At 39.0% G+C, this 18,463-nt stretch overlaps 3 protein-coding genes across 3 annotated transcripts; 1 reads left to right on the top strand and 2 right to left on the bottom strand.

Moving 5' to 3' along the window:
• Positions 1 to 52: 52 nt before the first annotated feature.
• On the bottom strand, positions 53 to 3,294 carry LOC103338247 (DNAJ heat shock family protein). Its single transcript, XM_008241431.3, has 2 exons — positions 2,524 to 3,294; positions 53 to 783 (listed from the first exon to the last, which is right to left on the bottom strand). The coding sequence occupies exons 1-2, from the start codon at positions 3,291 to 3,293 to the stop codon at positions 336 to 338; spliced, it is 1,218 nt and encodes a 405-aa protein (XP_008239653.2). The 5' UTR covers position 3,294; the 3' UTR covers positions 53 to 335.
• A 905-nt stretch (positions 3,295 to 4,199) lies between these two features.
• CDPK1 (calcium-dependent protein kinase 1) lies at positions 4,200 to 8,836 on the bottom strand. The gene is made up of 8 exons (XM_008241433.2): positions 7,862 to 8,836; positions 7,440 to 7,785; positions 7,155 to 7,298; positions 6,880 to 7,032; positions 5,758 to 5,873; positions 5,465 to 5,632; positions 4,929 to 5,159; positions 4,200 to 4,824 (listed from the first exon to the last, which is right to left on the bottom strand). Exons 1-8 carry the CDS (start codon positions 8,174 to 8,176, stop codon positions 4,651 to 4,653), a joined length of 1,647 nt encoding a protein of 548 aa, XP_008239655.1. The 5' UTR covers positions 8,177 to 8,836; the 3' UTR covers positions 4,200 to 4,650.
• A 5,819-nt stretch (positions 8,837 to 14,655) lies between these two features.
• On the top strand, positions 14,656 to 17,477 carry LOC103338249 (Pentatricopeptide repeat (PPR) superfamily protein). Its single transcript, XM_008241434.3, is given in 3 exon segments — positions 14,656 to 14,783; positions 14,785 to 15,409; positions 15,412 to 17,477. Coding segments are annotated over 3 exon segments (2,610 nt in total). The 5' UTR covers positions 14,656 to 14,675; the 3' UTR covers positions 17,289 to 17,477.
• Positions 17,478 to 18,463: the final 986 nt, after the last annotated feature.

Here is an 18,463-nt window from a genome sequence, read left to right as displayed (position 1 = left end):
GAATCTCTAATCACCAAACACAATCAAATTCAATAATTCAATTTCTAGAAGACTAGAAGTGAGCAACTCACGTTACTATCTAATCAAAATCCAAAGGACAATTTCTAGGTATATAGAATGCAAATGAAAATAATAAATTAAAAAAATGAACTGACCCAAAAAATGCCTTAATTAATTCCATCGTGCCACAAGAAGCAGATTGCAGGAGCCTGCTTAAACTGCGCCCAAAACTCTTCCTTTCACCCCAGAAAGCTTCTAGTATTCACACTCTCCAAATAATAGCATACACGTATTGTATTTACATTACGGTCAACCCTGAGATCCATAGTTAGCAGTCATAATGAAACTCCTCCCAGAACTCTCTTCAGATCAGACTTCTGTTCTGTGGTGAGTCGTGAAGGATACTTGACATCGAACTTGATTCTCAAGTTTCCCTTTTTCCCAGGTTCTTTTGAGATTGGCATCCCCTCATTTGGTACTACCATCTCGGCTCCAGGTTTGATGATATCAGTTAACGGGATCGTGAGATTCCTTCCGTCTAGGGTGGTTAGGTCAAGAGTCTTGCCAGTAAGTGCCTCCAACAGTGTTATCTCTTGATTGACCACCAGATCATTACCATCCCTCTTATAAAGTGCGTGTGGTTTCTCGTCTACCACAAAAATGAGATCTGCCGGAATGACATTAGGCTCCTGGTTACCCTTCTCCGGGAAGGTGATCTTTGTGCCCTTCTTCCAACCAGGTCTGATCTCGATGGTCAATATCTCCTCCACAGTCCGAACCTTACTGCAAGAGAATGTAATCATGTATCAGGTCAAAGTTAACAAAAGCCAAATATTTAATGAGAACTACTCCTTTCAGACCTTTAACAGGGAAAAGAAAACACATACAAACACCTCGACTAGATTCATCCATTTTCTAACAAGTGGCAGGTATTAAATTTATCTACTTTAACATGTATTAGCTAAAAGGGGTGAATGAAAACCCAAGAAACCAGGAAACACAAAATGAAATGTGTTGACTCTCCTTTTAAATGTGGAAAGTGAGATCCCTAAGCAAAAAGTGGCATGTATGCTGCTTAATCATTATCAGACATGCTTCTTGCCGCAAAGGCAACAACAAATGACCAACACCTAGAAACATCGAAATGGAAAGGTTTGGCATTACAAACTTTACTTCTCTTATCACATTACAGACGCCAAATAGTCTCAACTCTATTTAGTGCAAGATCATTCTTATAAAAACATGAATAACACTTAATCTTGCCCCAAAGGGCAACATCCAACGAACTGGAAAGGGCAACATCTTCAGGGGATCCTGTCTTTTTGGCCTTAAGGCCAAAGAAAGTATAAGCAACAAAACCATGCTTCAAGCATCTAATTAGATGAGGAAACCCAGGTAGTTCCTGATCTTGCATATCAAATAATAATAACAAAGAAAGGTAGGAAAAATAAGATTGAATCAAGAATGTGGCAATAGATGTAAACATTCAAACGCAAGGCTCAGTTCATACCACAACCCACAAACTAGGCAATATAGAATGGAAATACACTGGCCTTGGTAGTTGTTAACTATAACTCTCTCCCCTTCGGAAAGTCTAGGGTTCGACTCATGGGAAGTCAGAGATCAAGGAGGAGAGAGGCTACCCATGGTTATTAGCGTACCACAGAGCATAGACCATGTTCTGCAAGATTGGGATAACAACTTTAACTTGTCCTTTAATTATTATTATCTAATTTTTCTGTTACCAAGTGTAACAAACATTTCTAACCCTTGTAAAATCAAGCAGACCTAACTCAAATCTAGAACCGCAGGACCAACTATACTAAGAAATGACACACAAACTATGTAATCCCATCACGTACCAGCCACTCAAACCCAAGAAAGATGAGAAACCTACAATGTTGACAGAGCCAGCCCTAACAACAAACACCAAAGACTTGAGCTTATCTTAGTGCTGCCACTAGGCATGAGCTAAGTGAGCGTGCATACTTTTCTCCCAATCACAACCATATCTGGAAGGTGCTTGCTGTACTAATCTCATACACATAAGCACAGACCAGATGACCTTCACTCTCAACAAGACCAACTCTATATACTTGAGCAACAAGTCACAAACTTCTTCATACTTTATTTGATTTAATTGGGTGCTTTATGTGACAAATATCTACAGCGTCTAAATCCAAATAAATAAGCAAGCACACTACATACTTGTTTCCTCTTTGCTAACACAAGCATTTTTCATCATATACATAGATATTTAGCTGAGCTTGATGGGCACAACACAATTATTATTATTTATTTATAAACTTGGGGGCAAAGCACAACACTATTTTGGTTAAACTGTAGATTAGTTTTAAAAAGTCACCAACTTTAGCTTCACCAAAATCAACTCAACAGAAAGAAAGATTCACCAACCATATATCGGCATTATAACAAACAAGTTAACAACATCGAAATTTTTTGGTGTCGGGTGAAAACAAAAAACAGAACATAAAAATTGGAAATTGAAGATAAGTGAATTACCCAGCACCAACAGCATCGTAGATGTTTCTGGAAATCTTCATCTTCTTCTTGACCCCCTTATAGAGCTCCTCCAAGCTGCAAGGCAACAAATTCTCAACCGCATTGGCCTTCCTCCCAAGCCCAGGCCCAGGCCCACTACCACTGGGTCCCGCAAACTCTGGCCCACCACCATTGGACGTCCTAAAGAATCCATCCCTATACCCCCTCCCGCCACCACCACCAACACCACCTCCGCCGCCGTCCGATCCAAAAATCTCGGCATAAATATCCTCAGCGTCCCTGGGATTGAACCTGAAGGTGGAGGCGTTTGGGTGGCGCTGGTGGTGGTGCACGTGGCTGGTATAGTAGTGGGGCCCAGCGCCGGAGCGAGACGAGGAGGAAGAAGAGGGCGGGGGGAATTGGCCCGATTTCAAAGCCTCCTCGCCGTAGAGGTCGTAGATCTGGCGCTTGGCCGGGTCGCTGAGGACGTCGTAGGCCTCGGAGATTTGCTTGAACTTGGCCTCGGCCTCGGGTCGCTTCCCCGCCGGGTTCTTGTCCGGGTGCCAAATCATCGCCAGCCGCTTGTACGCCTTCTTCAGGTCATCGTCCGTCGCGTTCCGATTCACTTTCAGTATGTTGTAATAGTCCACCCCCATTATCGCCTCTTCCTCCTCCTCCTTCTTCTTCGAGATTGTTCTGCGCTTTTTCGTCTTTCGTTTTTCGTTTTCGCTGGGGGTTTCGGTTATGAATTGGGAGAGCCCAGACCGGCCGGGGACGATATCATGATTCATGTAATCACGTGGGTCCCGCGTCCATTAATAATGATATTTATCTTTAATGACAATTCCTAGTAATAATAGGAATTAATAGTATTAAGCTTAATGATATTTTGATTTGAACAATTTTGAACATAATTTTGAATATCAAACATAATTTAGTGTTGCCATTTGTAACCGCATGTGCCTTTATTTGTGCTTCATTATATATATCCTTGTTATTTTAAATATTTGAAATCATGTAAAGGTGGTTGATTTTGATTCGATCAATAAAATATTATCGCTCTTTTTTTTATAAATAAAAAATATGATAATTAATTGTAGATTATTGACTCACCTACGCAAGGAATTAGAGTTTGTTTTGGTATCTCTAACCTCAAACCCATTTTTGTTCTTCTAGCTAATTGAATTCTTATCGCTCTACTCCACATTCCATGTTGTTAACGTGCACCAAACTAACTAGGAAAGAGAGGAATTAGAAGATGAGAGAGAAAGAGAAAGTTTAGGGATTAAATAATAATAAAATGGTTTGAGATGGCAGTTGAATGTTTAGGTATTTTTTAGTTGAATTTTATTTATTTATTTATTTTTAATGAGTGTGGAGTGGGGCCTTCAGAATATGGGGGCCCAAAGAGATTTTGTGATTATTATTTAAGTGCTTTTCTGGTAAAGATCTTTGTTATTTGAGTAATTAAGTACACTGATTACACAAAAAGATATATATTTTAAGTTTTCATTATATTATTATATGCACAAATTCCTTCACAATGTTGTTTGGATGGATTTAGCCGTCATTCATTTGTACTAAAAAATTGTAATTTGCATTACATTCCAAATTAGTCTCTTTCCCTGCCATCTCCTCTAATTTGTGTGGCAGCTATTTAGGAAGCAAAAGATGGTGTTGGAAAGATATCCTTACAATGACACAAGAAATCAGGATCACTTTTTGATAAATACAAACTGAGAACATCTCAGCTCAAAGTTTACAAGGCCAATGAAACAAATCGCTTGCCATCCATTTAGTAAGCAAAAAACCATTAAACACAAAATGATGTAGAGATGACAAATATACAAGTGTATGCGACACGTACAACATGATCGAAAAATATACATACTATGTATACACCGAGCCTCGACGATCCCCACAAACAGCTCCCCTTGCAACCTAACATGCCTTTCTTGGATGCAAAGCTTCATTCAGCCACAATCTAACAACCTACTAAGCCAAGCCAAAGGTGTCCAGGAAGGTTGATTCAATATCTGCCCTCAAACCTCGGTTTACAAAAAACCCATCTGCCGCAATTTTTCGGGTGTATGGACAATAAAAGAGGAGGAGAACCCCCAGCATGCACAATCTAAACAAGAATACAAGTTATACAGCAATTGCTTGACCAGTTAGCCCGTCGTGAAGCTGCAATGAACCATCTTTCATCAGGTTGAGGCTCAAACTCTTGAATCTCTCCCTCGAATACTGCCGAGACGCCTTTCTCCAATCCGTTCCAGTTTTCATCATCGCAACAAACTCCTCATAACTGATACGTCCATCCTATTGTTTTGCAAAGAATAACAATAAATAAGAATTAATAACAAATGGAGCAAGCAACTCCAGTATTAACAAATAAAAGAGATTAAAAGGCTTGCAAGTCAAACCTTATCAGTGTCGACCTCACGCATGATGTCATTCAGCACTTCATTATCAATTTCACCTGATTCATCTAATAAACCTTCCCTTAGCTCACCTAACTCAATATATCCACTTCCATCTTTGTCAAAGAACACAAATGCTCTGCGGAGATGCTCATCATTCTCCATTCTCTGCAAGTGAATGGTCACTGCTGCAAACTCTCCATAGTCCAAGACTCCATTTCCATCAACATCAGCCTACGCAAAATAAAGCAGAAGGCATCAGTTTATTGTTAAATGGATCCTATATATAAGATATACAACAATACTTCCAAATTTCCAAGTGACTATTATAGATTATTAATATATTAACATCAATTGGCTGTAAAGTAATTGTGGTTTTAGTTCAAGGAGCTAATTTGTAAGATATTTGGAGCATGAAGATGAATAACTTTTCTCAAAACCCTAATGGGAACCATAATGAAGCCACATCCATGAAAAAGTTATAGCATATAAATGAAATTAAAATAAAAGAAACTCTTCCTTAAAACCACACAACTTACCACTTCCATCAGCATCTTAACCTCTGGTTCGGCCAATTGTGAACCAACTTTCTGAAGCCCAGCCTTCAATTCCTCATATGTTACTTTGCCATCTTTGTCAGTGTCCATCAATGTAAACATGTCTCTGATTACTTCCACTTCTTTAACAGATAAGTGTTCTGCAATTACCTACAGCATTTGATTGGAAGAAAAAAAAAACCCAAATGTTACATTTATTTTGTGAATCACAGATCATGGCAATAGTAACCAATACTTCAGCTGACACTCATAAAGTACCAATTATAGATGCTCACCCTTAGAGCCTTCTTTTTGAATCTATTCATTACTGAGAACTGCTTGAGCCTTGGCCTCACTATATCTCCTAATGGAACGTTTGGAGCTTTCTTTGCATTGTGTAACCATGGATGTTCTGTAATCACAAACGGCAAAACAAAATTTAGTTAGCCTATTTCACAGAATACAAGTTATGTTGCAGAGTTATTCAATCCTGTGGCAGCATAGACATGACACAGTGGTAACTTTAAAAATTAGGTTCCTCTAGTTTGGTCAAGGACTGAAAACATTCTCAAACCTTGGCTACAACTCTAAATCAAATAGGAACTACAATGGCAAAGAAGCAGAGTAAATCAGGTTAAATTGATTTTGCTTCGAAGGACATATTTTAGGTGTGCTGCTTACTTGAATTTCTACTATTGGACCCATCAGACTAAAAATAAGTTTTTTTCATAAGGAGATCAAAGAGGTGTTTAAAATTCACCCCCGGTCCAGCCAATTTGCCTATCTAAATCCAACTAGTTTTCATATCCTTGGTAAATCCTTGGTAATGCCAAGCCCACAAGAACCTATAAGTACAGGTTTTCATTATCGAGCAAACTTACAGTATTTACCATTTCTTCTCTTTTTTGTTTTTTGATGAATAAGAATTTTTTTGATCAAAATATCGTACAAAGCAGTAAAACTCAACTGAAATTAGACTATAAAAACATCAGGTCCTCTGTCTTATCCCGAATTTCACCCTTATTCAGAGTTATATATAATGCAAAAAAGAGTGCTCCCCATTATGATATCTGGACCCTCCATGTATGGTTACTATGCTGCTACATTGATGATTTCACTTGTTTTACTTGACTTCATGTATTGCATAGTAGGTCTGAGTTGTTTGATGTTTACCAAGGAATTGTGAAAACGAATGTAATGCAATGTTCATGTAACATCAAAGTACTTCACTCAGATTCAAATAATGCCATGGAATATAGACTCAAAAGATTCCAGGTTTCCAAAACAAAGAAGATGAGTGCATAATCCATCACCAATCAACGCTGTGCTATTGCTATCAAAATGCTACTAACTACTATGCAACTCACTTAAAATGGCATCAAGTTAAGATTCAGTGAGAAACACTGCTGAATGCTTACCAAGCACCTGTTGAGCAGTCAAGCGTTTTCTAGGATCCGGCTCCAGCATCTGCCGAACAAGGCTTTTAGCACTCTCCGAAATCTGAGGCCAGGGTTCCCTCTTGAAATCAATCACCCCCCTCAAGATTGCAAGAGCCACACCCTGTTCAGATTCTGTTGCAAAAATTTCACACATAGAAAACCAATTACAATCCCAAACTAAAATCAAACCCACCCAGTTAATGGAAAATGAACAGGGTTTCAAAAAGATTGGAGAGCTAGTTTTACTACAATACCTGCCCAGAATGGAGGAACCCCACACAACAAAATGTAAAGAATTACACCGGCGCTCCATATATCGACCTCGGGTCCATAATTCCTCTTCAAAACCTCTGGGGCCATGTAGTACGGACTCCCCACAATCTCCATAAACCTCTCCCCTAAACCCACACACCCAAAATTAAAATCCATCAAAACAACAATTTCAAAAACAAAATACAAGCTCAAGGACAAAAAGAAAACCAGAAAACCCAAAAACCCAGATAGAAATCACCAAATTCAACAAAAACCCAGAAGCATACCAGGCTTGAAAAACACAGAGAGCCCAAAATCGATGGCCTTAAGGGGCGAGTGCTCTTTCTTGTTAGAGAACAAAAAGTTCTCAGGCTTCAAGTCTCTGTGCATAACCCCATTGGCATGGCACATCCTCACCACCTCCGCTACAGTCCTGGCCACGTTGGCCGCAGCTCGCTCACTGTAATGTCCTCTGGCCACAATCCTATCAAACAGCTCGCCGCCTTCGCAGAGCTCCATAACCAGGTGGACGTTCTCGTTGTCCTCGTAAGTCGCCTTCAGCTTCACTATGTTCGGGTGCTCCGGCAACGTCGACATTATCGCCACCTCCCGCCTCACATCCTCTATATCCACCTGAACAAAACAAACCCAAAATTACAAAAACAAGCAAAAGAAACGACATGTCGTTTTCTCATTTCAGCTTCTGTACCGCGGTTCTGAGCTTGCGTTTGGATATGGACTTGCAGGCCAGGGCCTGCTTCGTCTCGCGGTCCGTACACAGATAAGTGATGCCGAACTCGCCCCGACCCAGCTCGCGACCCAGTATGTACTTGTCGCCGATCCGGGTCCGGTGACCGAGCGGGATCACATCCTTTAGAACTCGGATCGGAGCCGGGGACCGGATCGGGTCGTCGGAGAACGGGTTGGACCGTCGCTCTCCGGTCTTCTTCTTGTTTTTGTCGCGGTTGTTGGAACTTTTGTCGTCGACGACGTCCGCTCTCAAGCAAACGTTGCAGTTCCCCATGGCTGTAAAAGCCTCAGCTTGCTAACTTCTTCGTCTTCCTCCTCCTTCTTCTTCTTCTTCAGCTTCAAAAGCACACACAGAGACCAGTTTCACAGAGCAGAAAAGAACAAAGAACAACCTCTATGAGGTTGCTCCTTCTGCCTTTATACCAAAACGGGCCGTTTTGGGCTGCTGGTGGTCGTGGTGGTGCCGCCGGTTGTGCGTGACAGAAGTGAAAGAAGGAGAGAGAACGCGCGCTGATCAGCTGAGAGACCCCAAAAAAACTGAAAAATGAAACTTTTTGAAAAAGGAAAAACATAAATTAACAACCTTTTTATTTGGATTTAATCAATTAATCCTCTGTGTGGAAATTAGAGAGCTCGGGTTGAGTTTCTCATATGCTTCGTTCGTCGGCCAGTCGAATTTTGTCATTTTTAGTCTACCATATGATCGTGAGAGCAATTGGATGGGGATCTAGTGTTGGAGGGAACATATTAGATTGTGGTGGTGCGCCAAAAAATTTCGACAATCGACTCATTGCTTTGACCAACTCGGCTATTCCACGTATATTTGTGAACAATTTTTATTAGAATCGACTCACTGCTTTGACCAACCCGCCTATCTCACGTATATTTGTGAACAATTTTTAATGGCAACAAAGTTCTAATCTTGGTTTTGATTGGGGTTTGGGATAAAAAGGTCAGCTTTAAGCTTGGATCTTTTAGCTACCAACCACTTTGCATGATTGGCTTTTGAATTATAATATTTTAAGAAATTAAAAATGGCTTAAAGGCACCAAATAATCTCAGCCGTTGATGTGAGGCTTTTGGATTGGTGTATAATGTGGAGGGCTCGAATCCGATGGACATTAGTTGTTGTAGTAGGTTCACCGGTGGACAAGTTATAGTCTTTGCATGACTACGAGCGTTTGACTTGGTCAACGGTCCATTGCCAAAAATTAAAATTGGTATTAGCCTAATTAAATACGATTAGCCCTTCTCTTCGTTACAATTGGCGCACTTAGGTAGCGCCGCATATACATATTATGGTCTTCTAAATCAATATTTAAATTTAATAAAGAATTACATGTGTTTGCTTCACTAATTTTCATGTTCACGATAAGAAAAAAACAAAAAACAAAAACTTGTTCCATCGTTTGAAGCTTATTTGACTGCCGTGTAGTCGATTAAATTATTGTTATGGATTATAAAACAATGAGACTAAACCATGCCGGCCCTCCTCGGTCCATATGTAACAAATTCATTTGCGTATCTTAAATTACGGAATTTTTATATATCAATCGTTGTGAATGATGAGGTGTAAGTTAATTGCTATTAGAATTTTTCTTCACAAATTATGGATAACGTTGTGCTTTATTTTTCTCTATTAGGTTGAAATGTTTACTTAGTCTAAGAGTGGGTTTGGTTGTGCAACTAAACATAAATGTGGTTAAATACAAAACAAAAAAGTATTTAGGGGAGAAATTTAAAATAAATAAATAAATAAGGAGAGGGATATACATGGCCGGAAGTGGCAAAAGGGAGAAGAGGTGTGGAAATAACAAGGTGGTGGTGGGAGACTTGGTCAACACAAGAGAAGTCCATGAAAGCTCGCAGATGTGGAAAATTTAAGATTAGAGGATGAAAGTCAATAAAATGATGGCTTACACATTTCTTTACAAAAAGCTAGTGCTGGCTGTGATGTTGGTTTTTCCTTCTTTCCAAACAAGCCCTTTCTTTTACCTGAAAGAAAATGAACAGGTGAAAAGCAATTCAGGTGAAAGCCAATAAAATCACTTTTTTTCCAAGTAAGAAACAAAATTAAGTGATTAAATAAAAAGGGTTTTAACTTTTACTTGTAATAATCCTTTTGAATGCAGTACCACTTAATTAGTTGGGGTGGGGATTGTGGGTGGAAATGTAATGTAAGACTTGAATTATATGCATTGCTCCCCAGATCACAAGTTTCATTGATGTTGATCCATGAACATTATCATCACTACTATTAATTCCAGCTACAAAGACAAAACTGTGTTGAAATTGACTTGTGCTTTCACCATTATAGTCAAGGGTTCCACTTCCACATACTGTGGCCTAGGACTTTTTCAGGAAAATGAAAACATTTAACAGATTTTTTTTATATAAAAAAACAAAAAACAAATACTCTTAGAATTTAACCCTCTTTGAGGCATTTAGCCGAACACATAGTGGACACCAACAAAGAATAGATTCCGGCATTTCCAAGAGATTTTCCTGCAAGGGTCTTCAGGTTAAATATTTAACATATTATATTGTTAGATTATATCAAATCATCATAAGATCAATGGTCCATATTAAGTAATGATGGTGTTCAATTACTTAACATACTCGATTAGATGATCCAACATAGGTAGCTTTATATTGTTTCCAAGATTATACGTGTGTGGGAAGAAAAGGAAAAGGTTTTTGACTTATTTCCCATTTTGTGGGCCATTTTTGTTCGACAATCAAAAGCATCTGTCATATAACTGCTGGTATATTTGATTACCATTAGTTAATATGCATAATATGTGTACTAATCTTCTGGAAAATATATTTACATACAAAAAGTCTTTTCTCTTTTGCTACACGCAAAAGTTAAAACACATTATATAATATGCTCGCTATCTCATAATTCTAATTGATTAATCTCTTTACTTAATCCCTACTAATGGGACCCTCATGAAGGGGCTTTTTTGTAAATAAATTATCATGCGGGAATAATAATTTTTGCTATCTCCAATCAATAACACCACATGAGCTAACCTTTTCACGTCATCGTTATTCAGAATAGAACTATTCACAAGCCTGAGATGACCTGGCCCCCACTACCATCTTTTCACCCCCTTGACTCTATAGAGAGTATATGCATAGATTGCACAAAAAAATTCATAATTTTAAGCTTGTGCCCCCTTCAAACATCAAACTCTACTTATGTCGTTGATGTTATTAGTCAGAGATAACAAAATAGTACTATCCTTATTACAAGAATTTTTTTTGGCTTTTTCGCACCCTCCTCCACCAGCTATAGGCAGCTAACAATAGGGCTACCTAGGGCAACGCTTTTTGAAATTAAAATACAAAAGGGCGCTGAAAAGTTTATAATATTATACTTTATGCAGAAGGCGTGGGGGGGTGAGCTGGGAATAGGAAAACATGCTTTTCTTGAACCCATCACCAAACATAATCATTCCATCAACAATCAAACAGAGCCTTTCATTCTCTTTTTTCACTCGCAAATACTATTCAATTCAATAAAGTTGTCTACGTGCATGAGGGGAAGAAAGCCTTTCCACCTTTACTCATTACCTATAAGCTCTGGCCTTCTAGCAAGCCCTTTCCTTTTTCCCTCTCCTCCCTGCACATCACATGAGGATTATGTAGCTGTTGATTCCGTTTTAAACTTACAATCTCTCACATGGTGGCGATAAAGCCTAACCTAGTGCCAATCATGGGTTTGTTATGTTGACGACATACAATCCCGCCCTGGTTTGCTGGATGGGCGAGAGTATGAATAGAATTGAGACCTGAAACTTGAATGTAAAAGGGTGAGCTTACTGACTAATCGGCCTAACTCATGTATGCATCGAGAGGAGAATAGTTTTCTCCACTTCAGTCATATAATCCAAACCCATCAACAACAAAAATAGAAAAATGAGTTTAGTAAACTATTATGGGTCTTGTCCCAAAATTTTAATATGGGCCTACTATATGATTTGCAGAGAGGCCCACGCCGATGTCAAGGCTGAAGCTAAGGCCCAAGGCTGTGCCAAGGTCATAAAATCAGATCAGTAACGGAAAATAGATGAGGGACCCATATCCGTTTGTAATTACCGGAGTAATTACAGCAGTTAAAATTGGGAAAGTAACGTAAATTACCCATTTGACCAAGATTTTTGGCTTGAGCAACAAGGAAGATTTGATACTTTCCAATATAAAAACAAAGAACATTTGACTGTAACCGGTAAACAAAACAAACGCATGTGTCTTTGACCGCCGGTTGTCGACTTGTCGTCTGATGAGTAATGCTACTGTGCACCCTCTGCATCAGCTTTCCAGTTACGGTTGCACCACCATAACCGTTGGATCAACGAAATTTTATGAATGAGTTGCACGATTTTTGTAGAATGCCAATAACGAACTTCCTTTATATATATATATATTTTAGAATTAGCAATAGATACATTGCATTGGGAGGGGGCAGTTGTCTTAGGATTCAAACAGGTGACCAAAGGGGGACGGGGGAGGGACCTCATCACTGAGGCAAACCGCTCGGTCAACTTCCTTATATTTTTAAATGACTATTTGAGAACTAGTGGTAATTAAGGAAGCGAATGCATAATTTTTAGGGAGTTTCACTAAAACATCAAAATGGAGGTTGAAATTATAAAAAAATCCAACACCCAAAACACTTTATAAACACACCAAAAACCCATCATTACACACACTCAAAACCCATTTATAAACACACCAAAAAAGTTGACTTTGAGGTTAATTTTGGGTGTGTTTTTATGTTTAAATAGTGCTTGGGTTTTTTTATAAATACATGTCTAGGATTGAGTTTATTTATAAATTTGTATAATTTTTACCAATCACAGGAAAATATTGATAATTGAATGTTAAAATTGAAGGGGAAAATAATGAAGTTTTATTCAATTGTATATTTGAATTTATATTATTCGAGATATCAGTCGGTGTGGTTGTAACACAACGTGGTACTCCACGCAGTGTTATAAGTTCAATCAAATTATAAAATATATAACAATCATTAATAACATAACTTAGCCATTGCAAAAACATATGTATTTTCTTTTTTCTTCTTCCGCATTTTATTCTCTGGACGTTCATCATCAGTGCATTTTATTCCCAAAAGAAATTTGACTAAAACAAGGAAAAATATTTATTTGTTTCCTTTTCTTTTTTCTCATTCCTGTAAAAGTTGACCGATCTTATTTTCTCCTTTTGTATACTGAAATAAATTTGAATTAAATATAAGCAAGCGTAACAGAGTCTCTCGAGGCGAAGAATGGGTGACAATAGCCGCACGGATCATTCCAAAATATCAAAATCTCTATAGTTCTGAACCGAGAAATCTGTAGAAGGGGTTTTGATCAGAACCTTCTTCAAGTCACGTGCGAACTATGAAGGTCTTGACACGTGTCCAAAAAAGGGCAGTACACGTAAGGAGAAATAGAAAGTAGGGCGAAGAGCAAAAACAAACAGCTGATTTTCTAGCCCTTCATCTCCCAACTTGGTTGGAAAAAGAAAAAAAAAAAAAGCTATAGTCTTGACGGCAGAGAGAGCAGAGCCGCCGCCCCTCTCTCTCTACTATCTTCATCTCTTTAAACACTCGTCAACAACCCAGAAGGCCGTTCACCATTGTAGGTGCCTCTCTCTCTCTCTCTCTCTCTATATATATATATATATGAGTTTTTTCAGTCTTCTTGTTCACTGGCATGTTCTGTTTTTCTCTGTAAGAACTATTTGTATATAGGATGAATGGTAAGTGGTTTTTCCTTTGAATATGGTGATTGAGGACATGGGTCGGTTGGAAAACTCTTAGATGTGGCAAAAATTGATTCTTTTTCTATACGCGTGGCATTTTGTTTTGTTTAACATGAGAAGGTGGCTTTGCGGGTTTGAAAGTTTCAATCTTTATGTTCATGTGTGTGTGGAAAGGTAGAAATTCCATTGTAGAATGTAGATTGAAGGTTGTGGATCATTTATAAGTTTTGATGTGTTCCTTGTCAATAAAGATAAATAAAACAGAGAAATCCTAACACTAAGAAACTGTTAATGAAAGATCGTAGATAAAAGTGTAAGTGTAGTCTCAATTAATATAATAGTTACAGAATTGAACAGTTAAGACATTGGCTTCTTACCAGTAGAAGGCGAAAACGAATGAGCAATTTGATTTATTTCAAGAGAGATGCTAGCTGTCATTGCAGAGAAAATCTTTGCAAGAAGGGGTGCTGCTATTATTTCGGTTTGACTCTTTCTTAATGTCTGTTTAGGTACTTTTGGATATGAAGATTTGTTGTGGTTTTGTAAATACGATTGAAGAAGAGCTTTTTGGGATCAAAGTAAACACGAGCCAATGATATTGGGATCACCAGGCAGAATGTTATATGCTGCAACCTCGATTTGGGATTACTGAGCACTTTGAGGATTTCAAGACAGTTGTTAACAAATTGATAAATGAAGTCTGATTGTATTATGGAGAATGCGTATTTAAGGAGTTCAATTCTCATTGAGGGGAATGCATAATATTTTCCCTGTGGAGCAGTTACTCTTATCTTGGGACGTGTATCCAGGTATTAAGAGTTAGGATAATCTATTTATAGTGTTGATGTAACTTTGATGCGATAACTTTCTGACTTGTAACTGACTGCCTGCCACTAGCATTTTCACTTTTGAGATGTTAGAAATATTCCTATGTTGGTTTACATTTTGCTAATCACTATCCTTTTCTTTTTGTGCAGGTGATACTGTGTCTGTAAATTATGTTGCGAGCAAAGCACATAAGTAATCTTTCAAGCAGTGCGAGGTCATTTTTCCTTAATGGGCCACGATGTAGTGCAACAGAAGGAAGTTCATGCACTTGCTCTGAAGGATGAAACTTGTGTTTCGCAAAGGCAGCAAACAAGAAATGGAGGGCTACTTGCCCAAACTCCATCCACCATGGTATCCAAACCTTCAGCAGGGGCAGGAACCATCATCACGGGAGATGCAGTAAAAGTGGCAAGTTCTCATAAAGCTGAGAGTGTCGAGCACACAACTAATATTAAACAGGTTACAACTGCCCCAAGATCTTTTGGGAGATCAGAGACTGTAACTTATTCTAATAGCACGGATGCGGTACACTCATCACCTCTTGTTGTAGACCAGTTTGCCAGGGCTGGAGTTGCAGCTGTAAATTTTCTGTCTGATATAGTAAATGGTAAGCTTCCTTTATCAGATGGGCTTGGATTGCTTAACTTGCCACAGAACTGTATGGTTGATCCCACGAGGCCCCTCTCCGGTATCAAGCCCTCGCATGTGAAACAAATAAAAAGAGAGCATTTCATTAGTGTTCATCCAAAACCTTCTACTGAGACAGCAGCTGCATCAAAGCATACAAGTAATAATCATGGTTCAAAGGGCAAAGGAGAGAAACCCAGTTTTGTTAAAGGTCTAAATCATGTTCCATACACTAGGACGGAAAACTCAGTGGTGGCTCACACTGCATCTTCTGACACTTTGATAAAAGGTCTATTCCACGGAAATCAAAAGGGCATTCAAACAACTTCATTCCAAATTACAGTTCCAATGTGCAGACTTCTGATGCAGAGAGTATGGGTCGTGTCACTAAAGGTTTCAATAGACCCACAAGAGATATGAAAATGCCAACAGGGATAGCTCCAATCAACAGACAGTTTGTGCATACTGGGAGTGTTGTTCAAAATGTTTCTCACATACTGCAACAGATGAGATGGGGTCCTGCTGCAGAGGCGGCTCTTCTAAATCTCAACTGTTCAATGGATGCATATCAAGCAAACCAAATCTTAAAGCAACTTCAAGATCATTCTGTTGCTCTGAGCTTTTTTTATTGGCTAAAGAGGCAGGCAGGATTCAAGCATGATGGGCACACTTATACCACCATGGTTGGCATCCTTGGTCGTTCCAGGCAGTTTGGTGCCATTAACAAATTGCTTGATCAGATGGTGAAAGAAGGATGCCAGCCAAATGTTGTGACATATAACCGGCTGATTCATAGTTATGGTCGTGCAAACTATTTGAAAGAAGCAATGAATGTGTTCAACCAAATGCAAGAAGCAGGGTGTGAACCTGACCGTGTCACCTACTGCACACTAATTGACATCCATGCAAAAGCTGGGTTTCTTGATGTTGCCCTACGACTGTATGATGGGATGCAAGAGGCTGGTCTTTCTCCTGACACATTCACTTACAGTGTAATGATCAACTGTCTTGGAAAAGCTGGCCATTTAGCTGCTGCTCACCGTCTGTTCTGTGAGATGGTTAATCAGGGTTGTGTTCCTAATTTGGTCACGTATAATATCATGATAGCTTTGCAGGCCAAAGCAAGGAATTATGAGACTGCTTTAAAGCTCTACCGTGACATGCAAGGTGCTGGATTTGAACCAGATAAAGTAACTTATAGCATAGTAATGGAGGTGCTTGGCCATTGTGGGTATCTTGAGGAAGCAGAGGCGATTTTTGGTGAAATGAAACGGAAGAACTGGGTACCTGATGAACCTGTTTATGGTCTTTTGGTAGATTTGTGGGGTAAGGCAGGTAACGTCAGAAAAGCCTGGAATTGGTATCAAGCAATGCTCCATGCGGGTTTACGGCCTAATGTTCCTACTTGCAATTCTCTGCTCAGTGCATTTCTTAGGGTGCACCAGCTGTCTGATGCTTATAACTTGCTACAGAGCATGATGGGTTTAGGTCTGAACCCTTCTCTGCAGACATATACCTTGCTTCTCAGTTGTTGCACAGAAGCACGGTCACCATATGACATGGACTTTTGTTGTGAGCTTATGGCCGTTACAGGCCATCCTGCACACACATTCCTACTGTCTATGCCATCAGCGGGACCTGATGGTCAAAATGTGCGAGAGCACATGAGCAGGTTCTTGGATCTGATGCATAGCGAGGATAGAGAAAGCAAGAGGGGGCTTGTAGATGCAGTAGTGGATTTTCTTCACAAGTCAGGGCTAAAGGAGGAGGCTGGTTCAGTCTGGGAGGTGGCTGCACAAAAGAATGTTTATCCGGATGCCATTAAAGAGAAAAGCTCATGTTATTGGCTTATAAACCTGCATGTTATGTCTGATGGTACTGCCGTGACAGCACTGTCCAGGACACTTGCTTGGTTTCGCCAACAAATGCTAATATCTGGGATTTGTCCAAGCCGAATTGATATTGTGACTGGATGGGGCCGGCGGAGCAGGGTGACAGGATCTTCTTTGGTGAGGCAGGCAGTGGAAGAACTACTTAATATGTTTAGCTTTCCATTCTTCACTGAAAATGGCAATTCTGGGTGTTTTGTAGGATGTGGGGAGCCTCTTAATAAATGGTTGCTCCAATCTTATGTGGAGCGAATGCATTTATTGTAAGTTGTTAATGCTTCCTTTCTGTCATTGCCGCGCGATTTTTGTTCTTTCTAGGAGGGAAAGATGAGCAGAGTTGGTGTTGATTAGTGCCTTTATGTATCATGAAGACTGTATTTGAAGACTATGTATTTATGCTGTTCTCATGTCATGGGCAGCTATTTCTAGATAAATGAATAAGTTCTATTTTCACCAGTAGCAGAACCCTGATTAATGGATTTTATTCAAGTTTTAAAACAGGATATACAGCAGAGCTAGCAGAAATACAGGTTTGGCTTGGTGATATTCAGTTGCAGCAAGCCATTAATCGTTCATCTATTACCTCTTGGTTTCAAAATAATAGTCTTGCTTTGAATATTCAGGCAGAAGACTAATCCTGGGTTGTGTTTGATTATTGTTCTACATCATCAACTCCACCAAAGACAACTGCCCATCCAACAGACAGAAATTAGTTGAAAATGTGGAATTATTCCCCCAACTTTTGTAGTGTAGGTAGTTGAGATTGACTATTAAGTTGGTGTGCATCTTTTCTCTCTTTTTATTCTTTGGACTCAAAGTTGGTGTGGCTGGTTCTGTCAGAATAAGAAAAGAAAATATATAAAAAATTGGTGGGTTGAATGTTGAGAACCTCTGCAGGGCTTAAGGCTCAAAGTGCATTTCATTTCTTGGCAATATCTTAATTATATGTTGTAGTTGGTGCATGCTTTTACTGAACTACAATTTGATTGGTGTAAAACCTGTAAACTGAAAAACAAACGACTAGGAGATGACATAATAATGTAGCAGAATCTGCTTTTGGGATTAGGGGGAATTATTTCAGCTGGTTGTTGCCGTCTCTGGCTCTCTACTCTTATAACTGCTTTCTTTGTTAACCTGTCTACCTTGTTGTTATACATCATGTTGCTCCATATAAAGCAAACTCTGTATCTTCAATTCTTTTTTTTTCCTCCGGATATAGTCCGCAAATGTTTGTTAATTAGGACCGTGTGTCTGTTTCTTCTAATTTGAGTTCGAATCACTCTCTTCATAAATTAGTGTAATTTAAAATATCAACTTATGAAAAAGAAAAAAAAAAAGTGTACATTATTCTAATAAGATTGAGACTAAATTTTTTATTTGTTGTTTTCTTTGTTTCTTTTTGGGCTTATATTATTAAAATAAGTAATCGCATTCCATTAATT

This window comes from Prunus mume, linkage group LG7, assembly GCF_029339155.1.
Source record: "Prunus mume cultivar Tortuosa linkage group LG7, ASM2933915v1, whole genome shotgun sequence".
Taxonomy (NCBI): Eukaryota; Viridiplantae; Streptophyta; class Magnoliopsida; order Rosales; family Rosaceae; genus Prunus; species Prunus mume.
The sequence above is the reverse complement of the archived record's forward strand: the minus strand, read 5'-3'. Positions and strand labels throughout refer to the sequence as shown.

What these genes read in the sequence shown, in the direction of transcription:
- LOC103338247 (XM_008241431.3), bottom strand. Translation starts at nt 3,293, where the DNA reads ATGAATCATGATATCGTCCCCGGCCGGTCTGGGCTCTCCCAATTCATA. An exon ending in TACGATGCTGTTGGTGCTGG is followed by an intron (nt 784 to 2,523) that starts GTAATTCACTTA and finishes ATTCTCTTGCAG; the next exon opens with TAAGGTTCGGACTGTGGAGG.
- CDPK1 (XM_008241433.2), bottom strand. Translation starts at nt 8,176, where the DNA reads ATGGGGAACTGCAACGTTTGCTTGAGAGCGGACGTCGTCGACGACAAA. An exon ending in CTCTGTGTTTTTCAAGCCTG is followed by an intron (nt 7,299 to 7,439) that starts GTATGCTTCTGG and finishes GTGTGGGTTTAG; the next exon opens with GGGAGAGGTTTATGGAGATT. An exon ending in GTGAGGTCGACACTGATAAG is followed by an intron (nt 4,825 to 4,928) that starts GTTTGACTTGCA and finishes GCAAAACAATAG; the next exon opens with GATGGACGTATCAGTTATGA.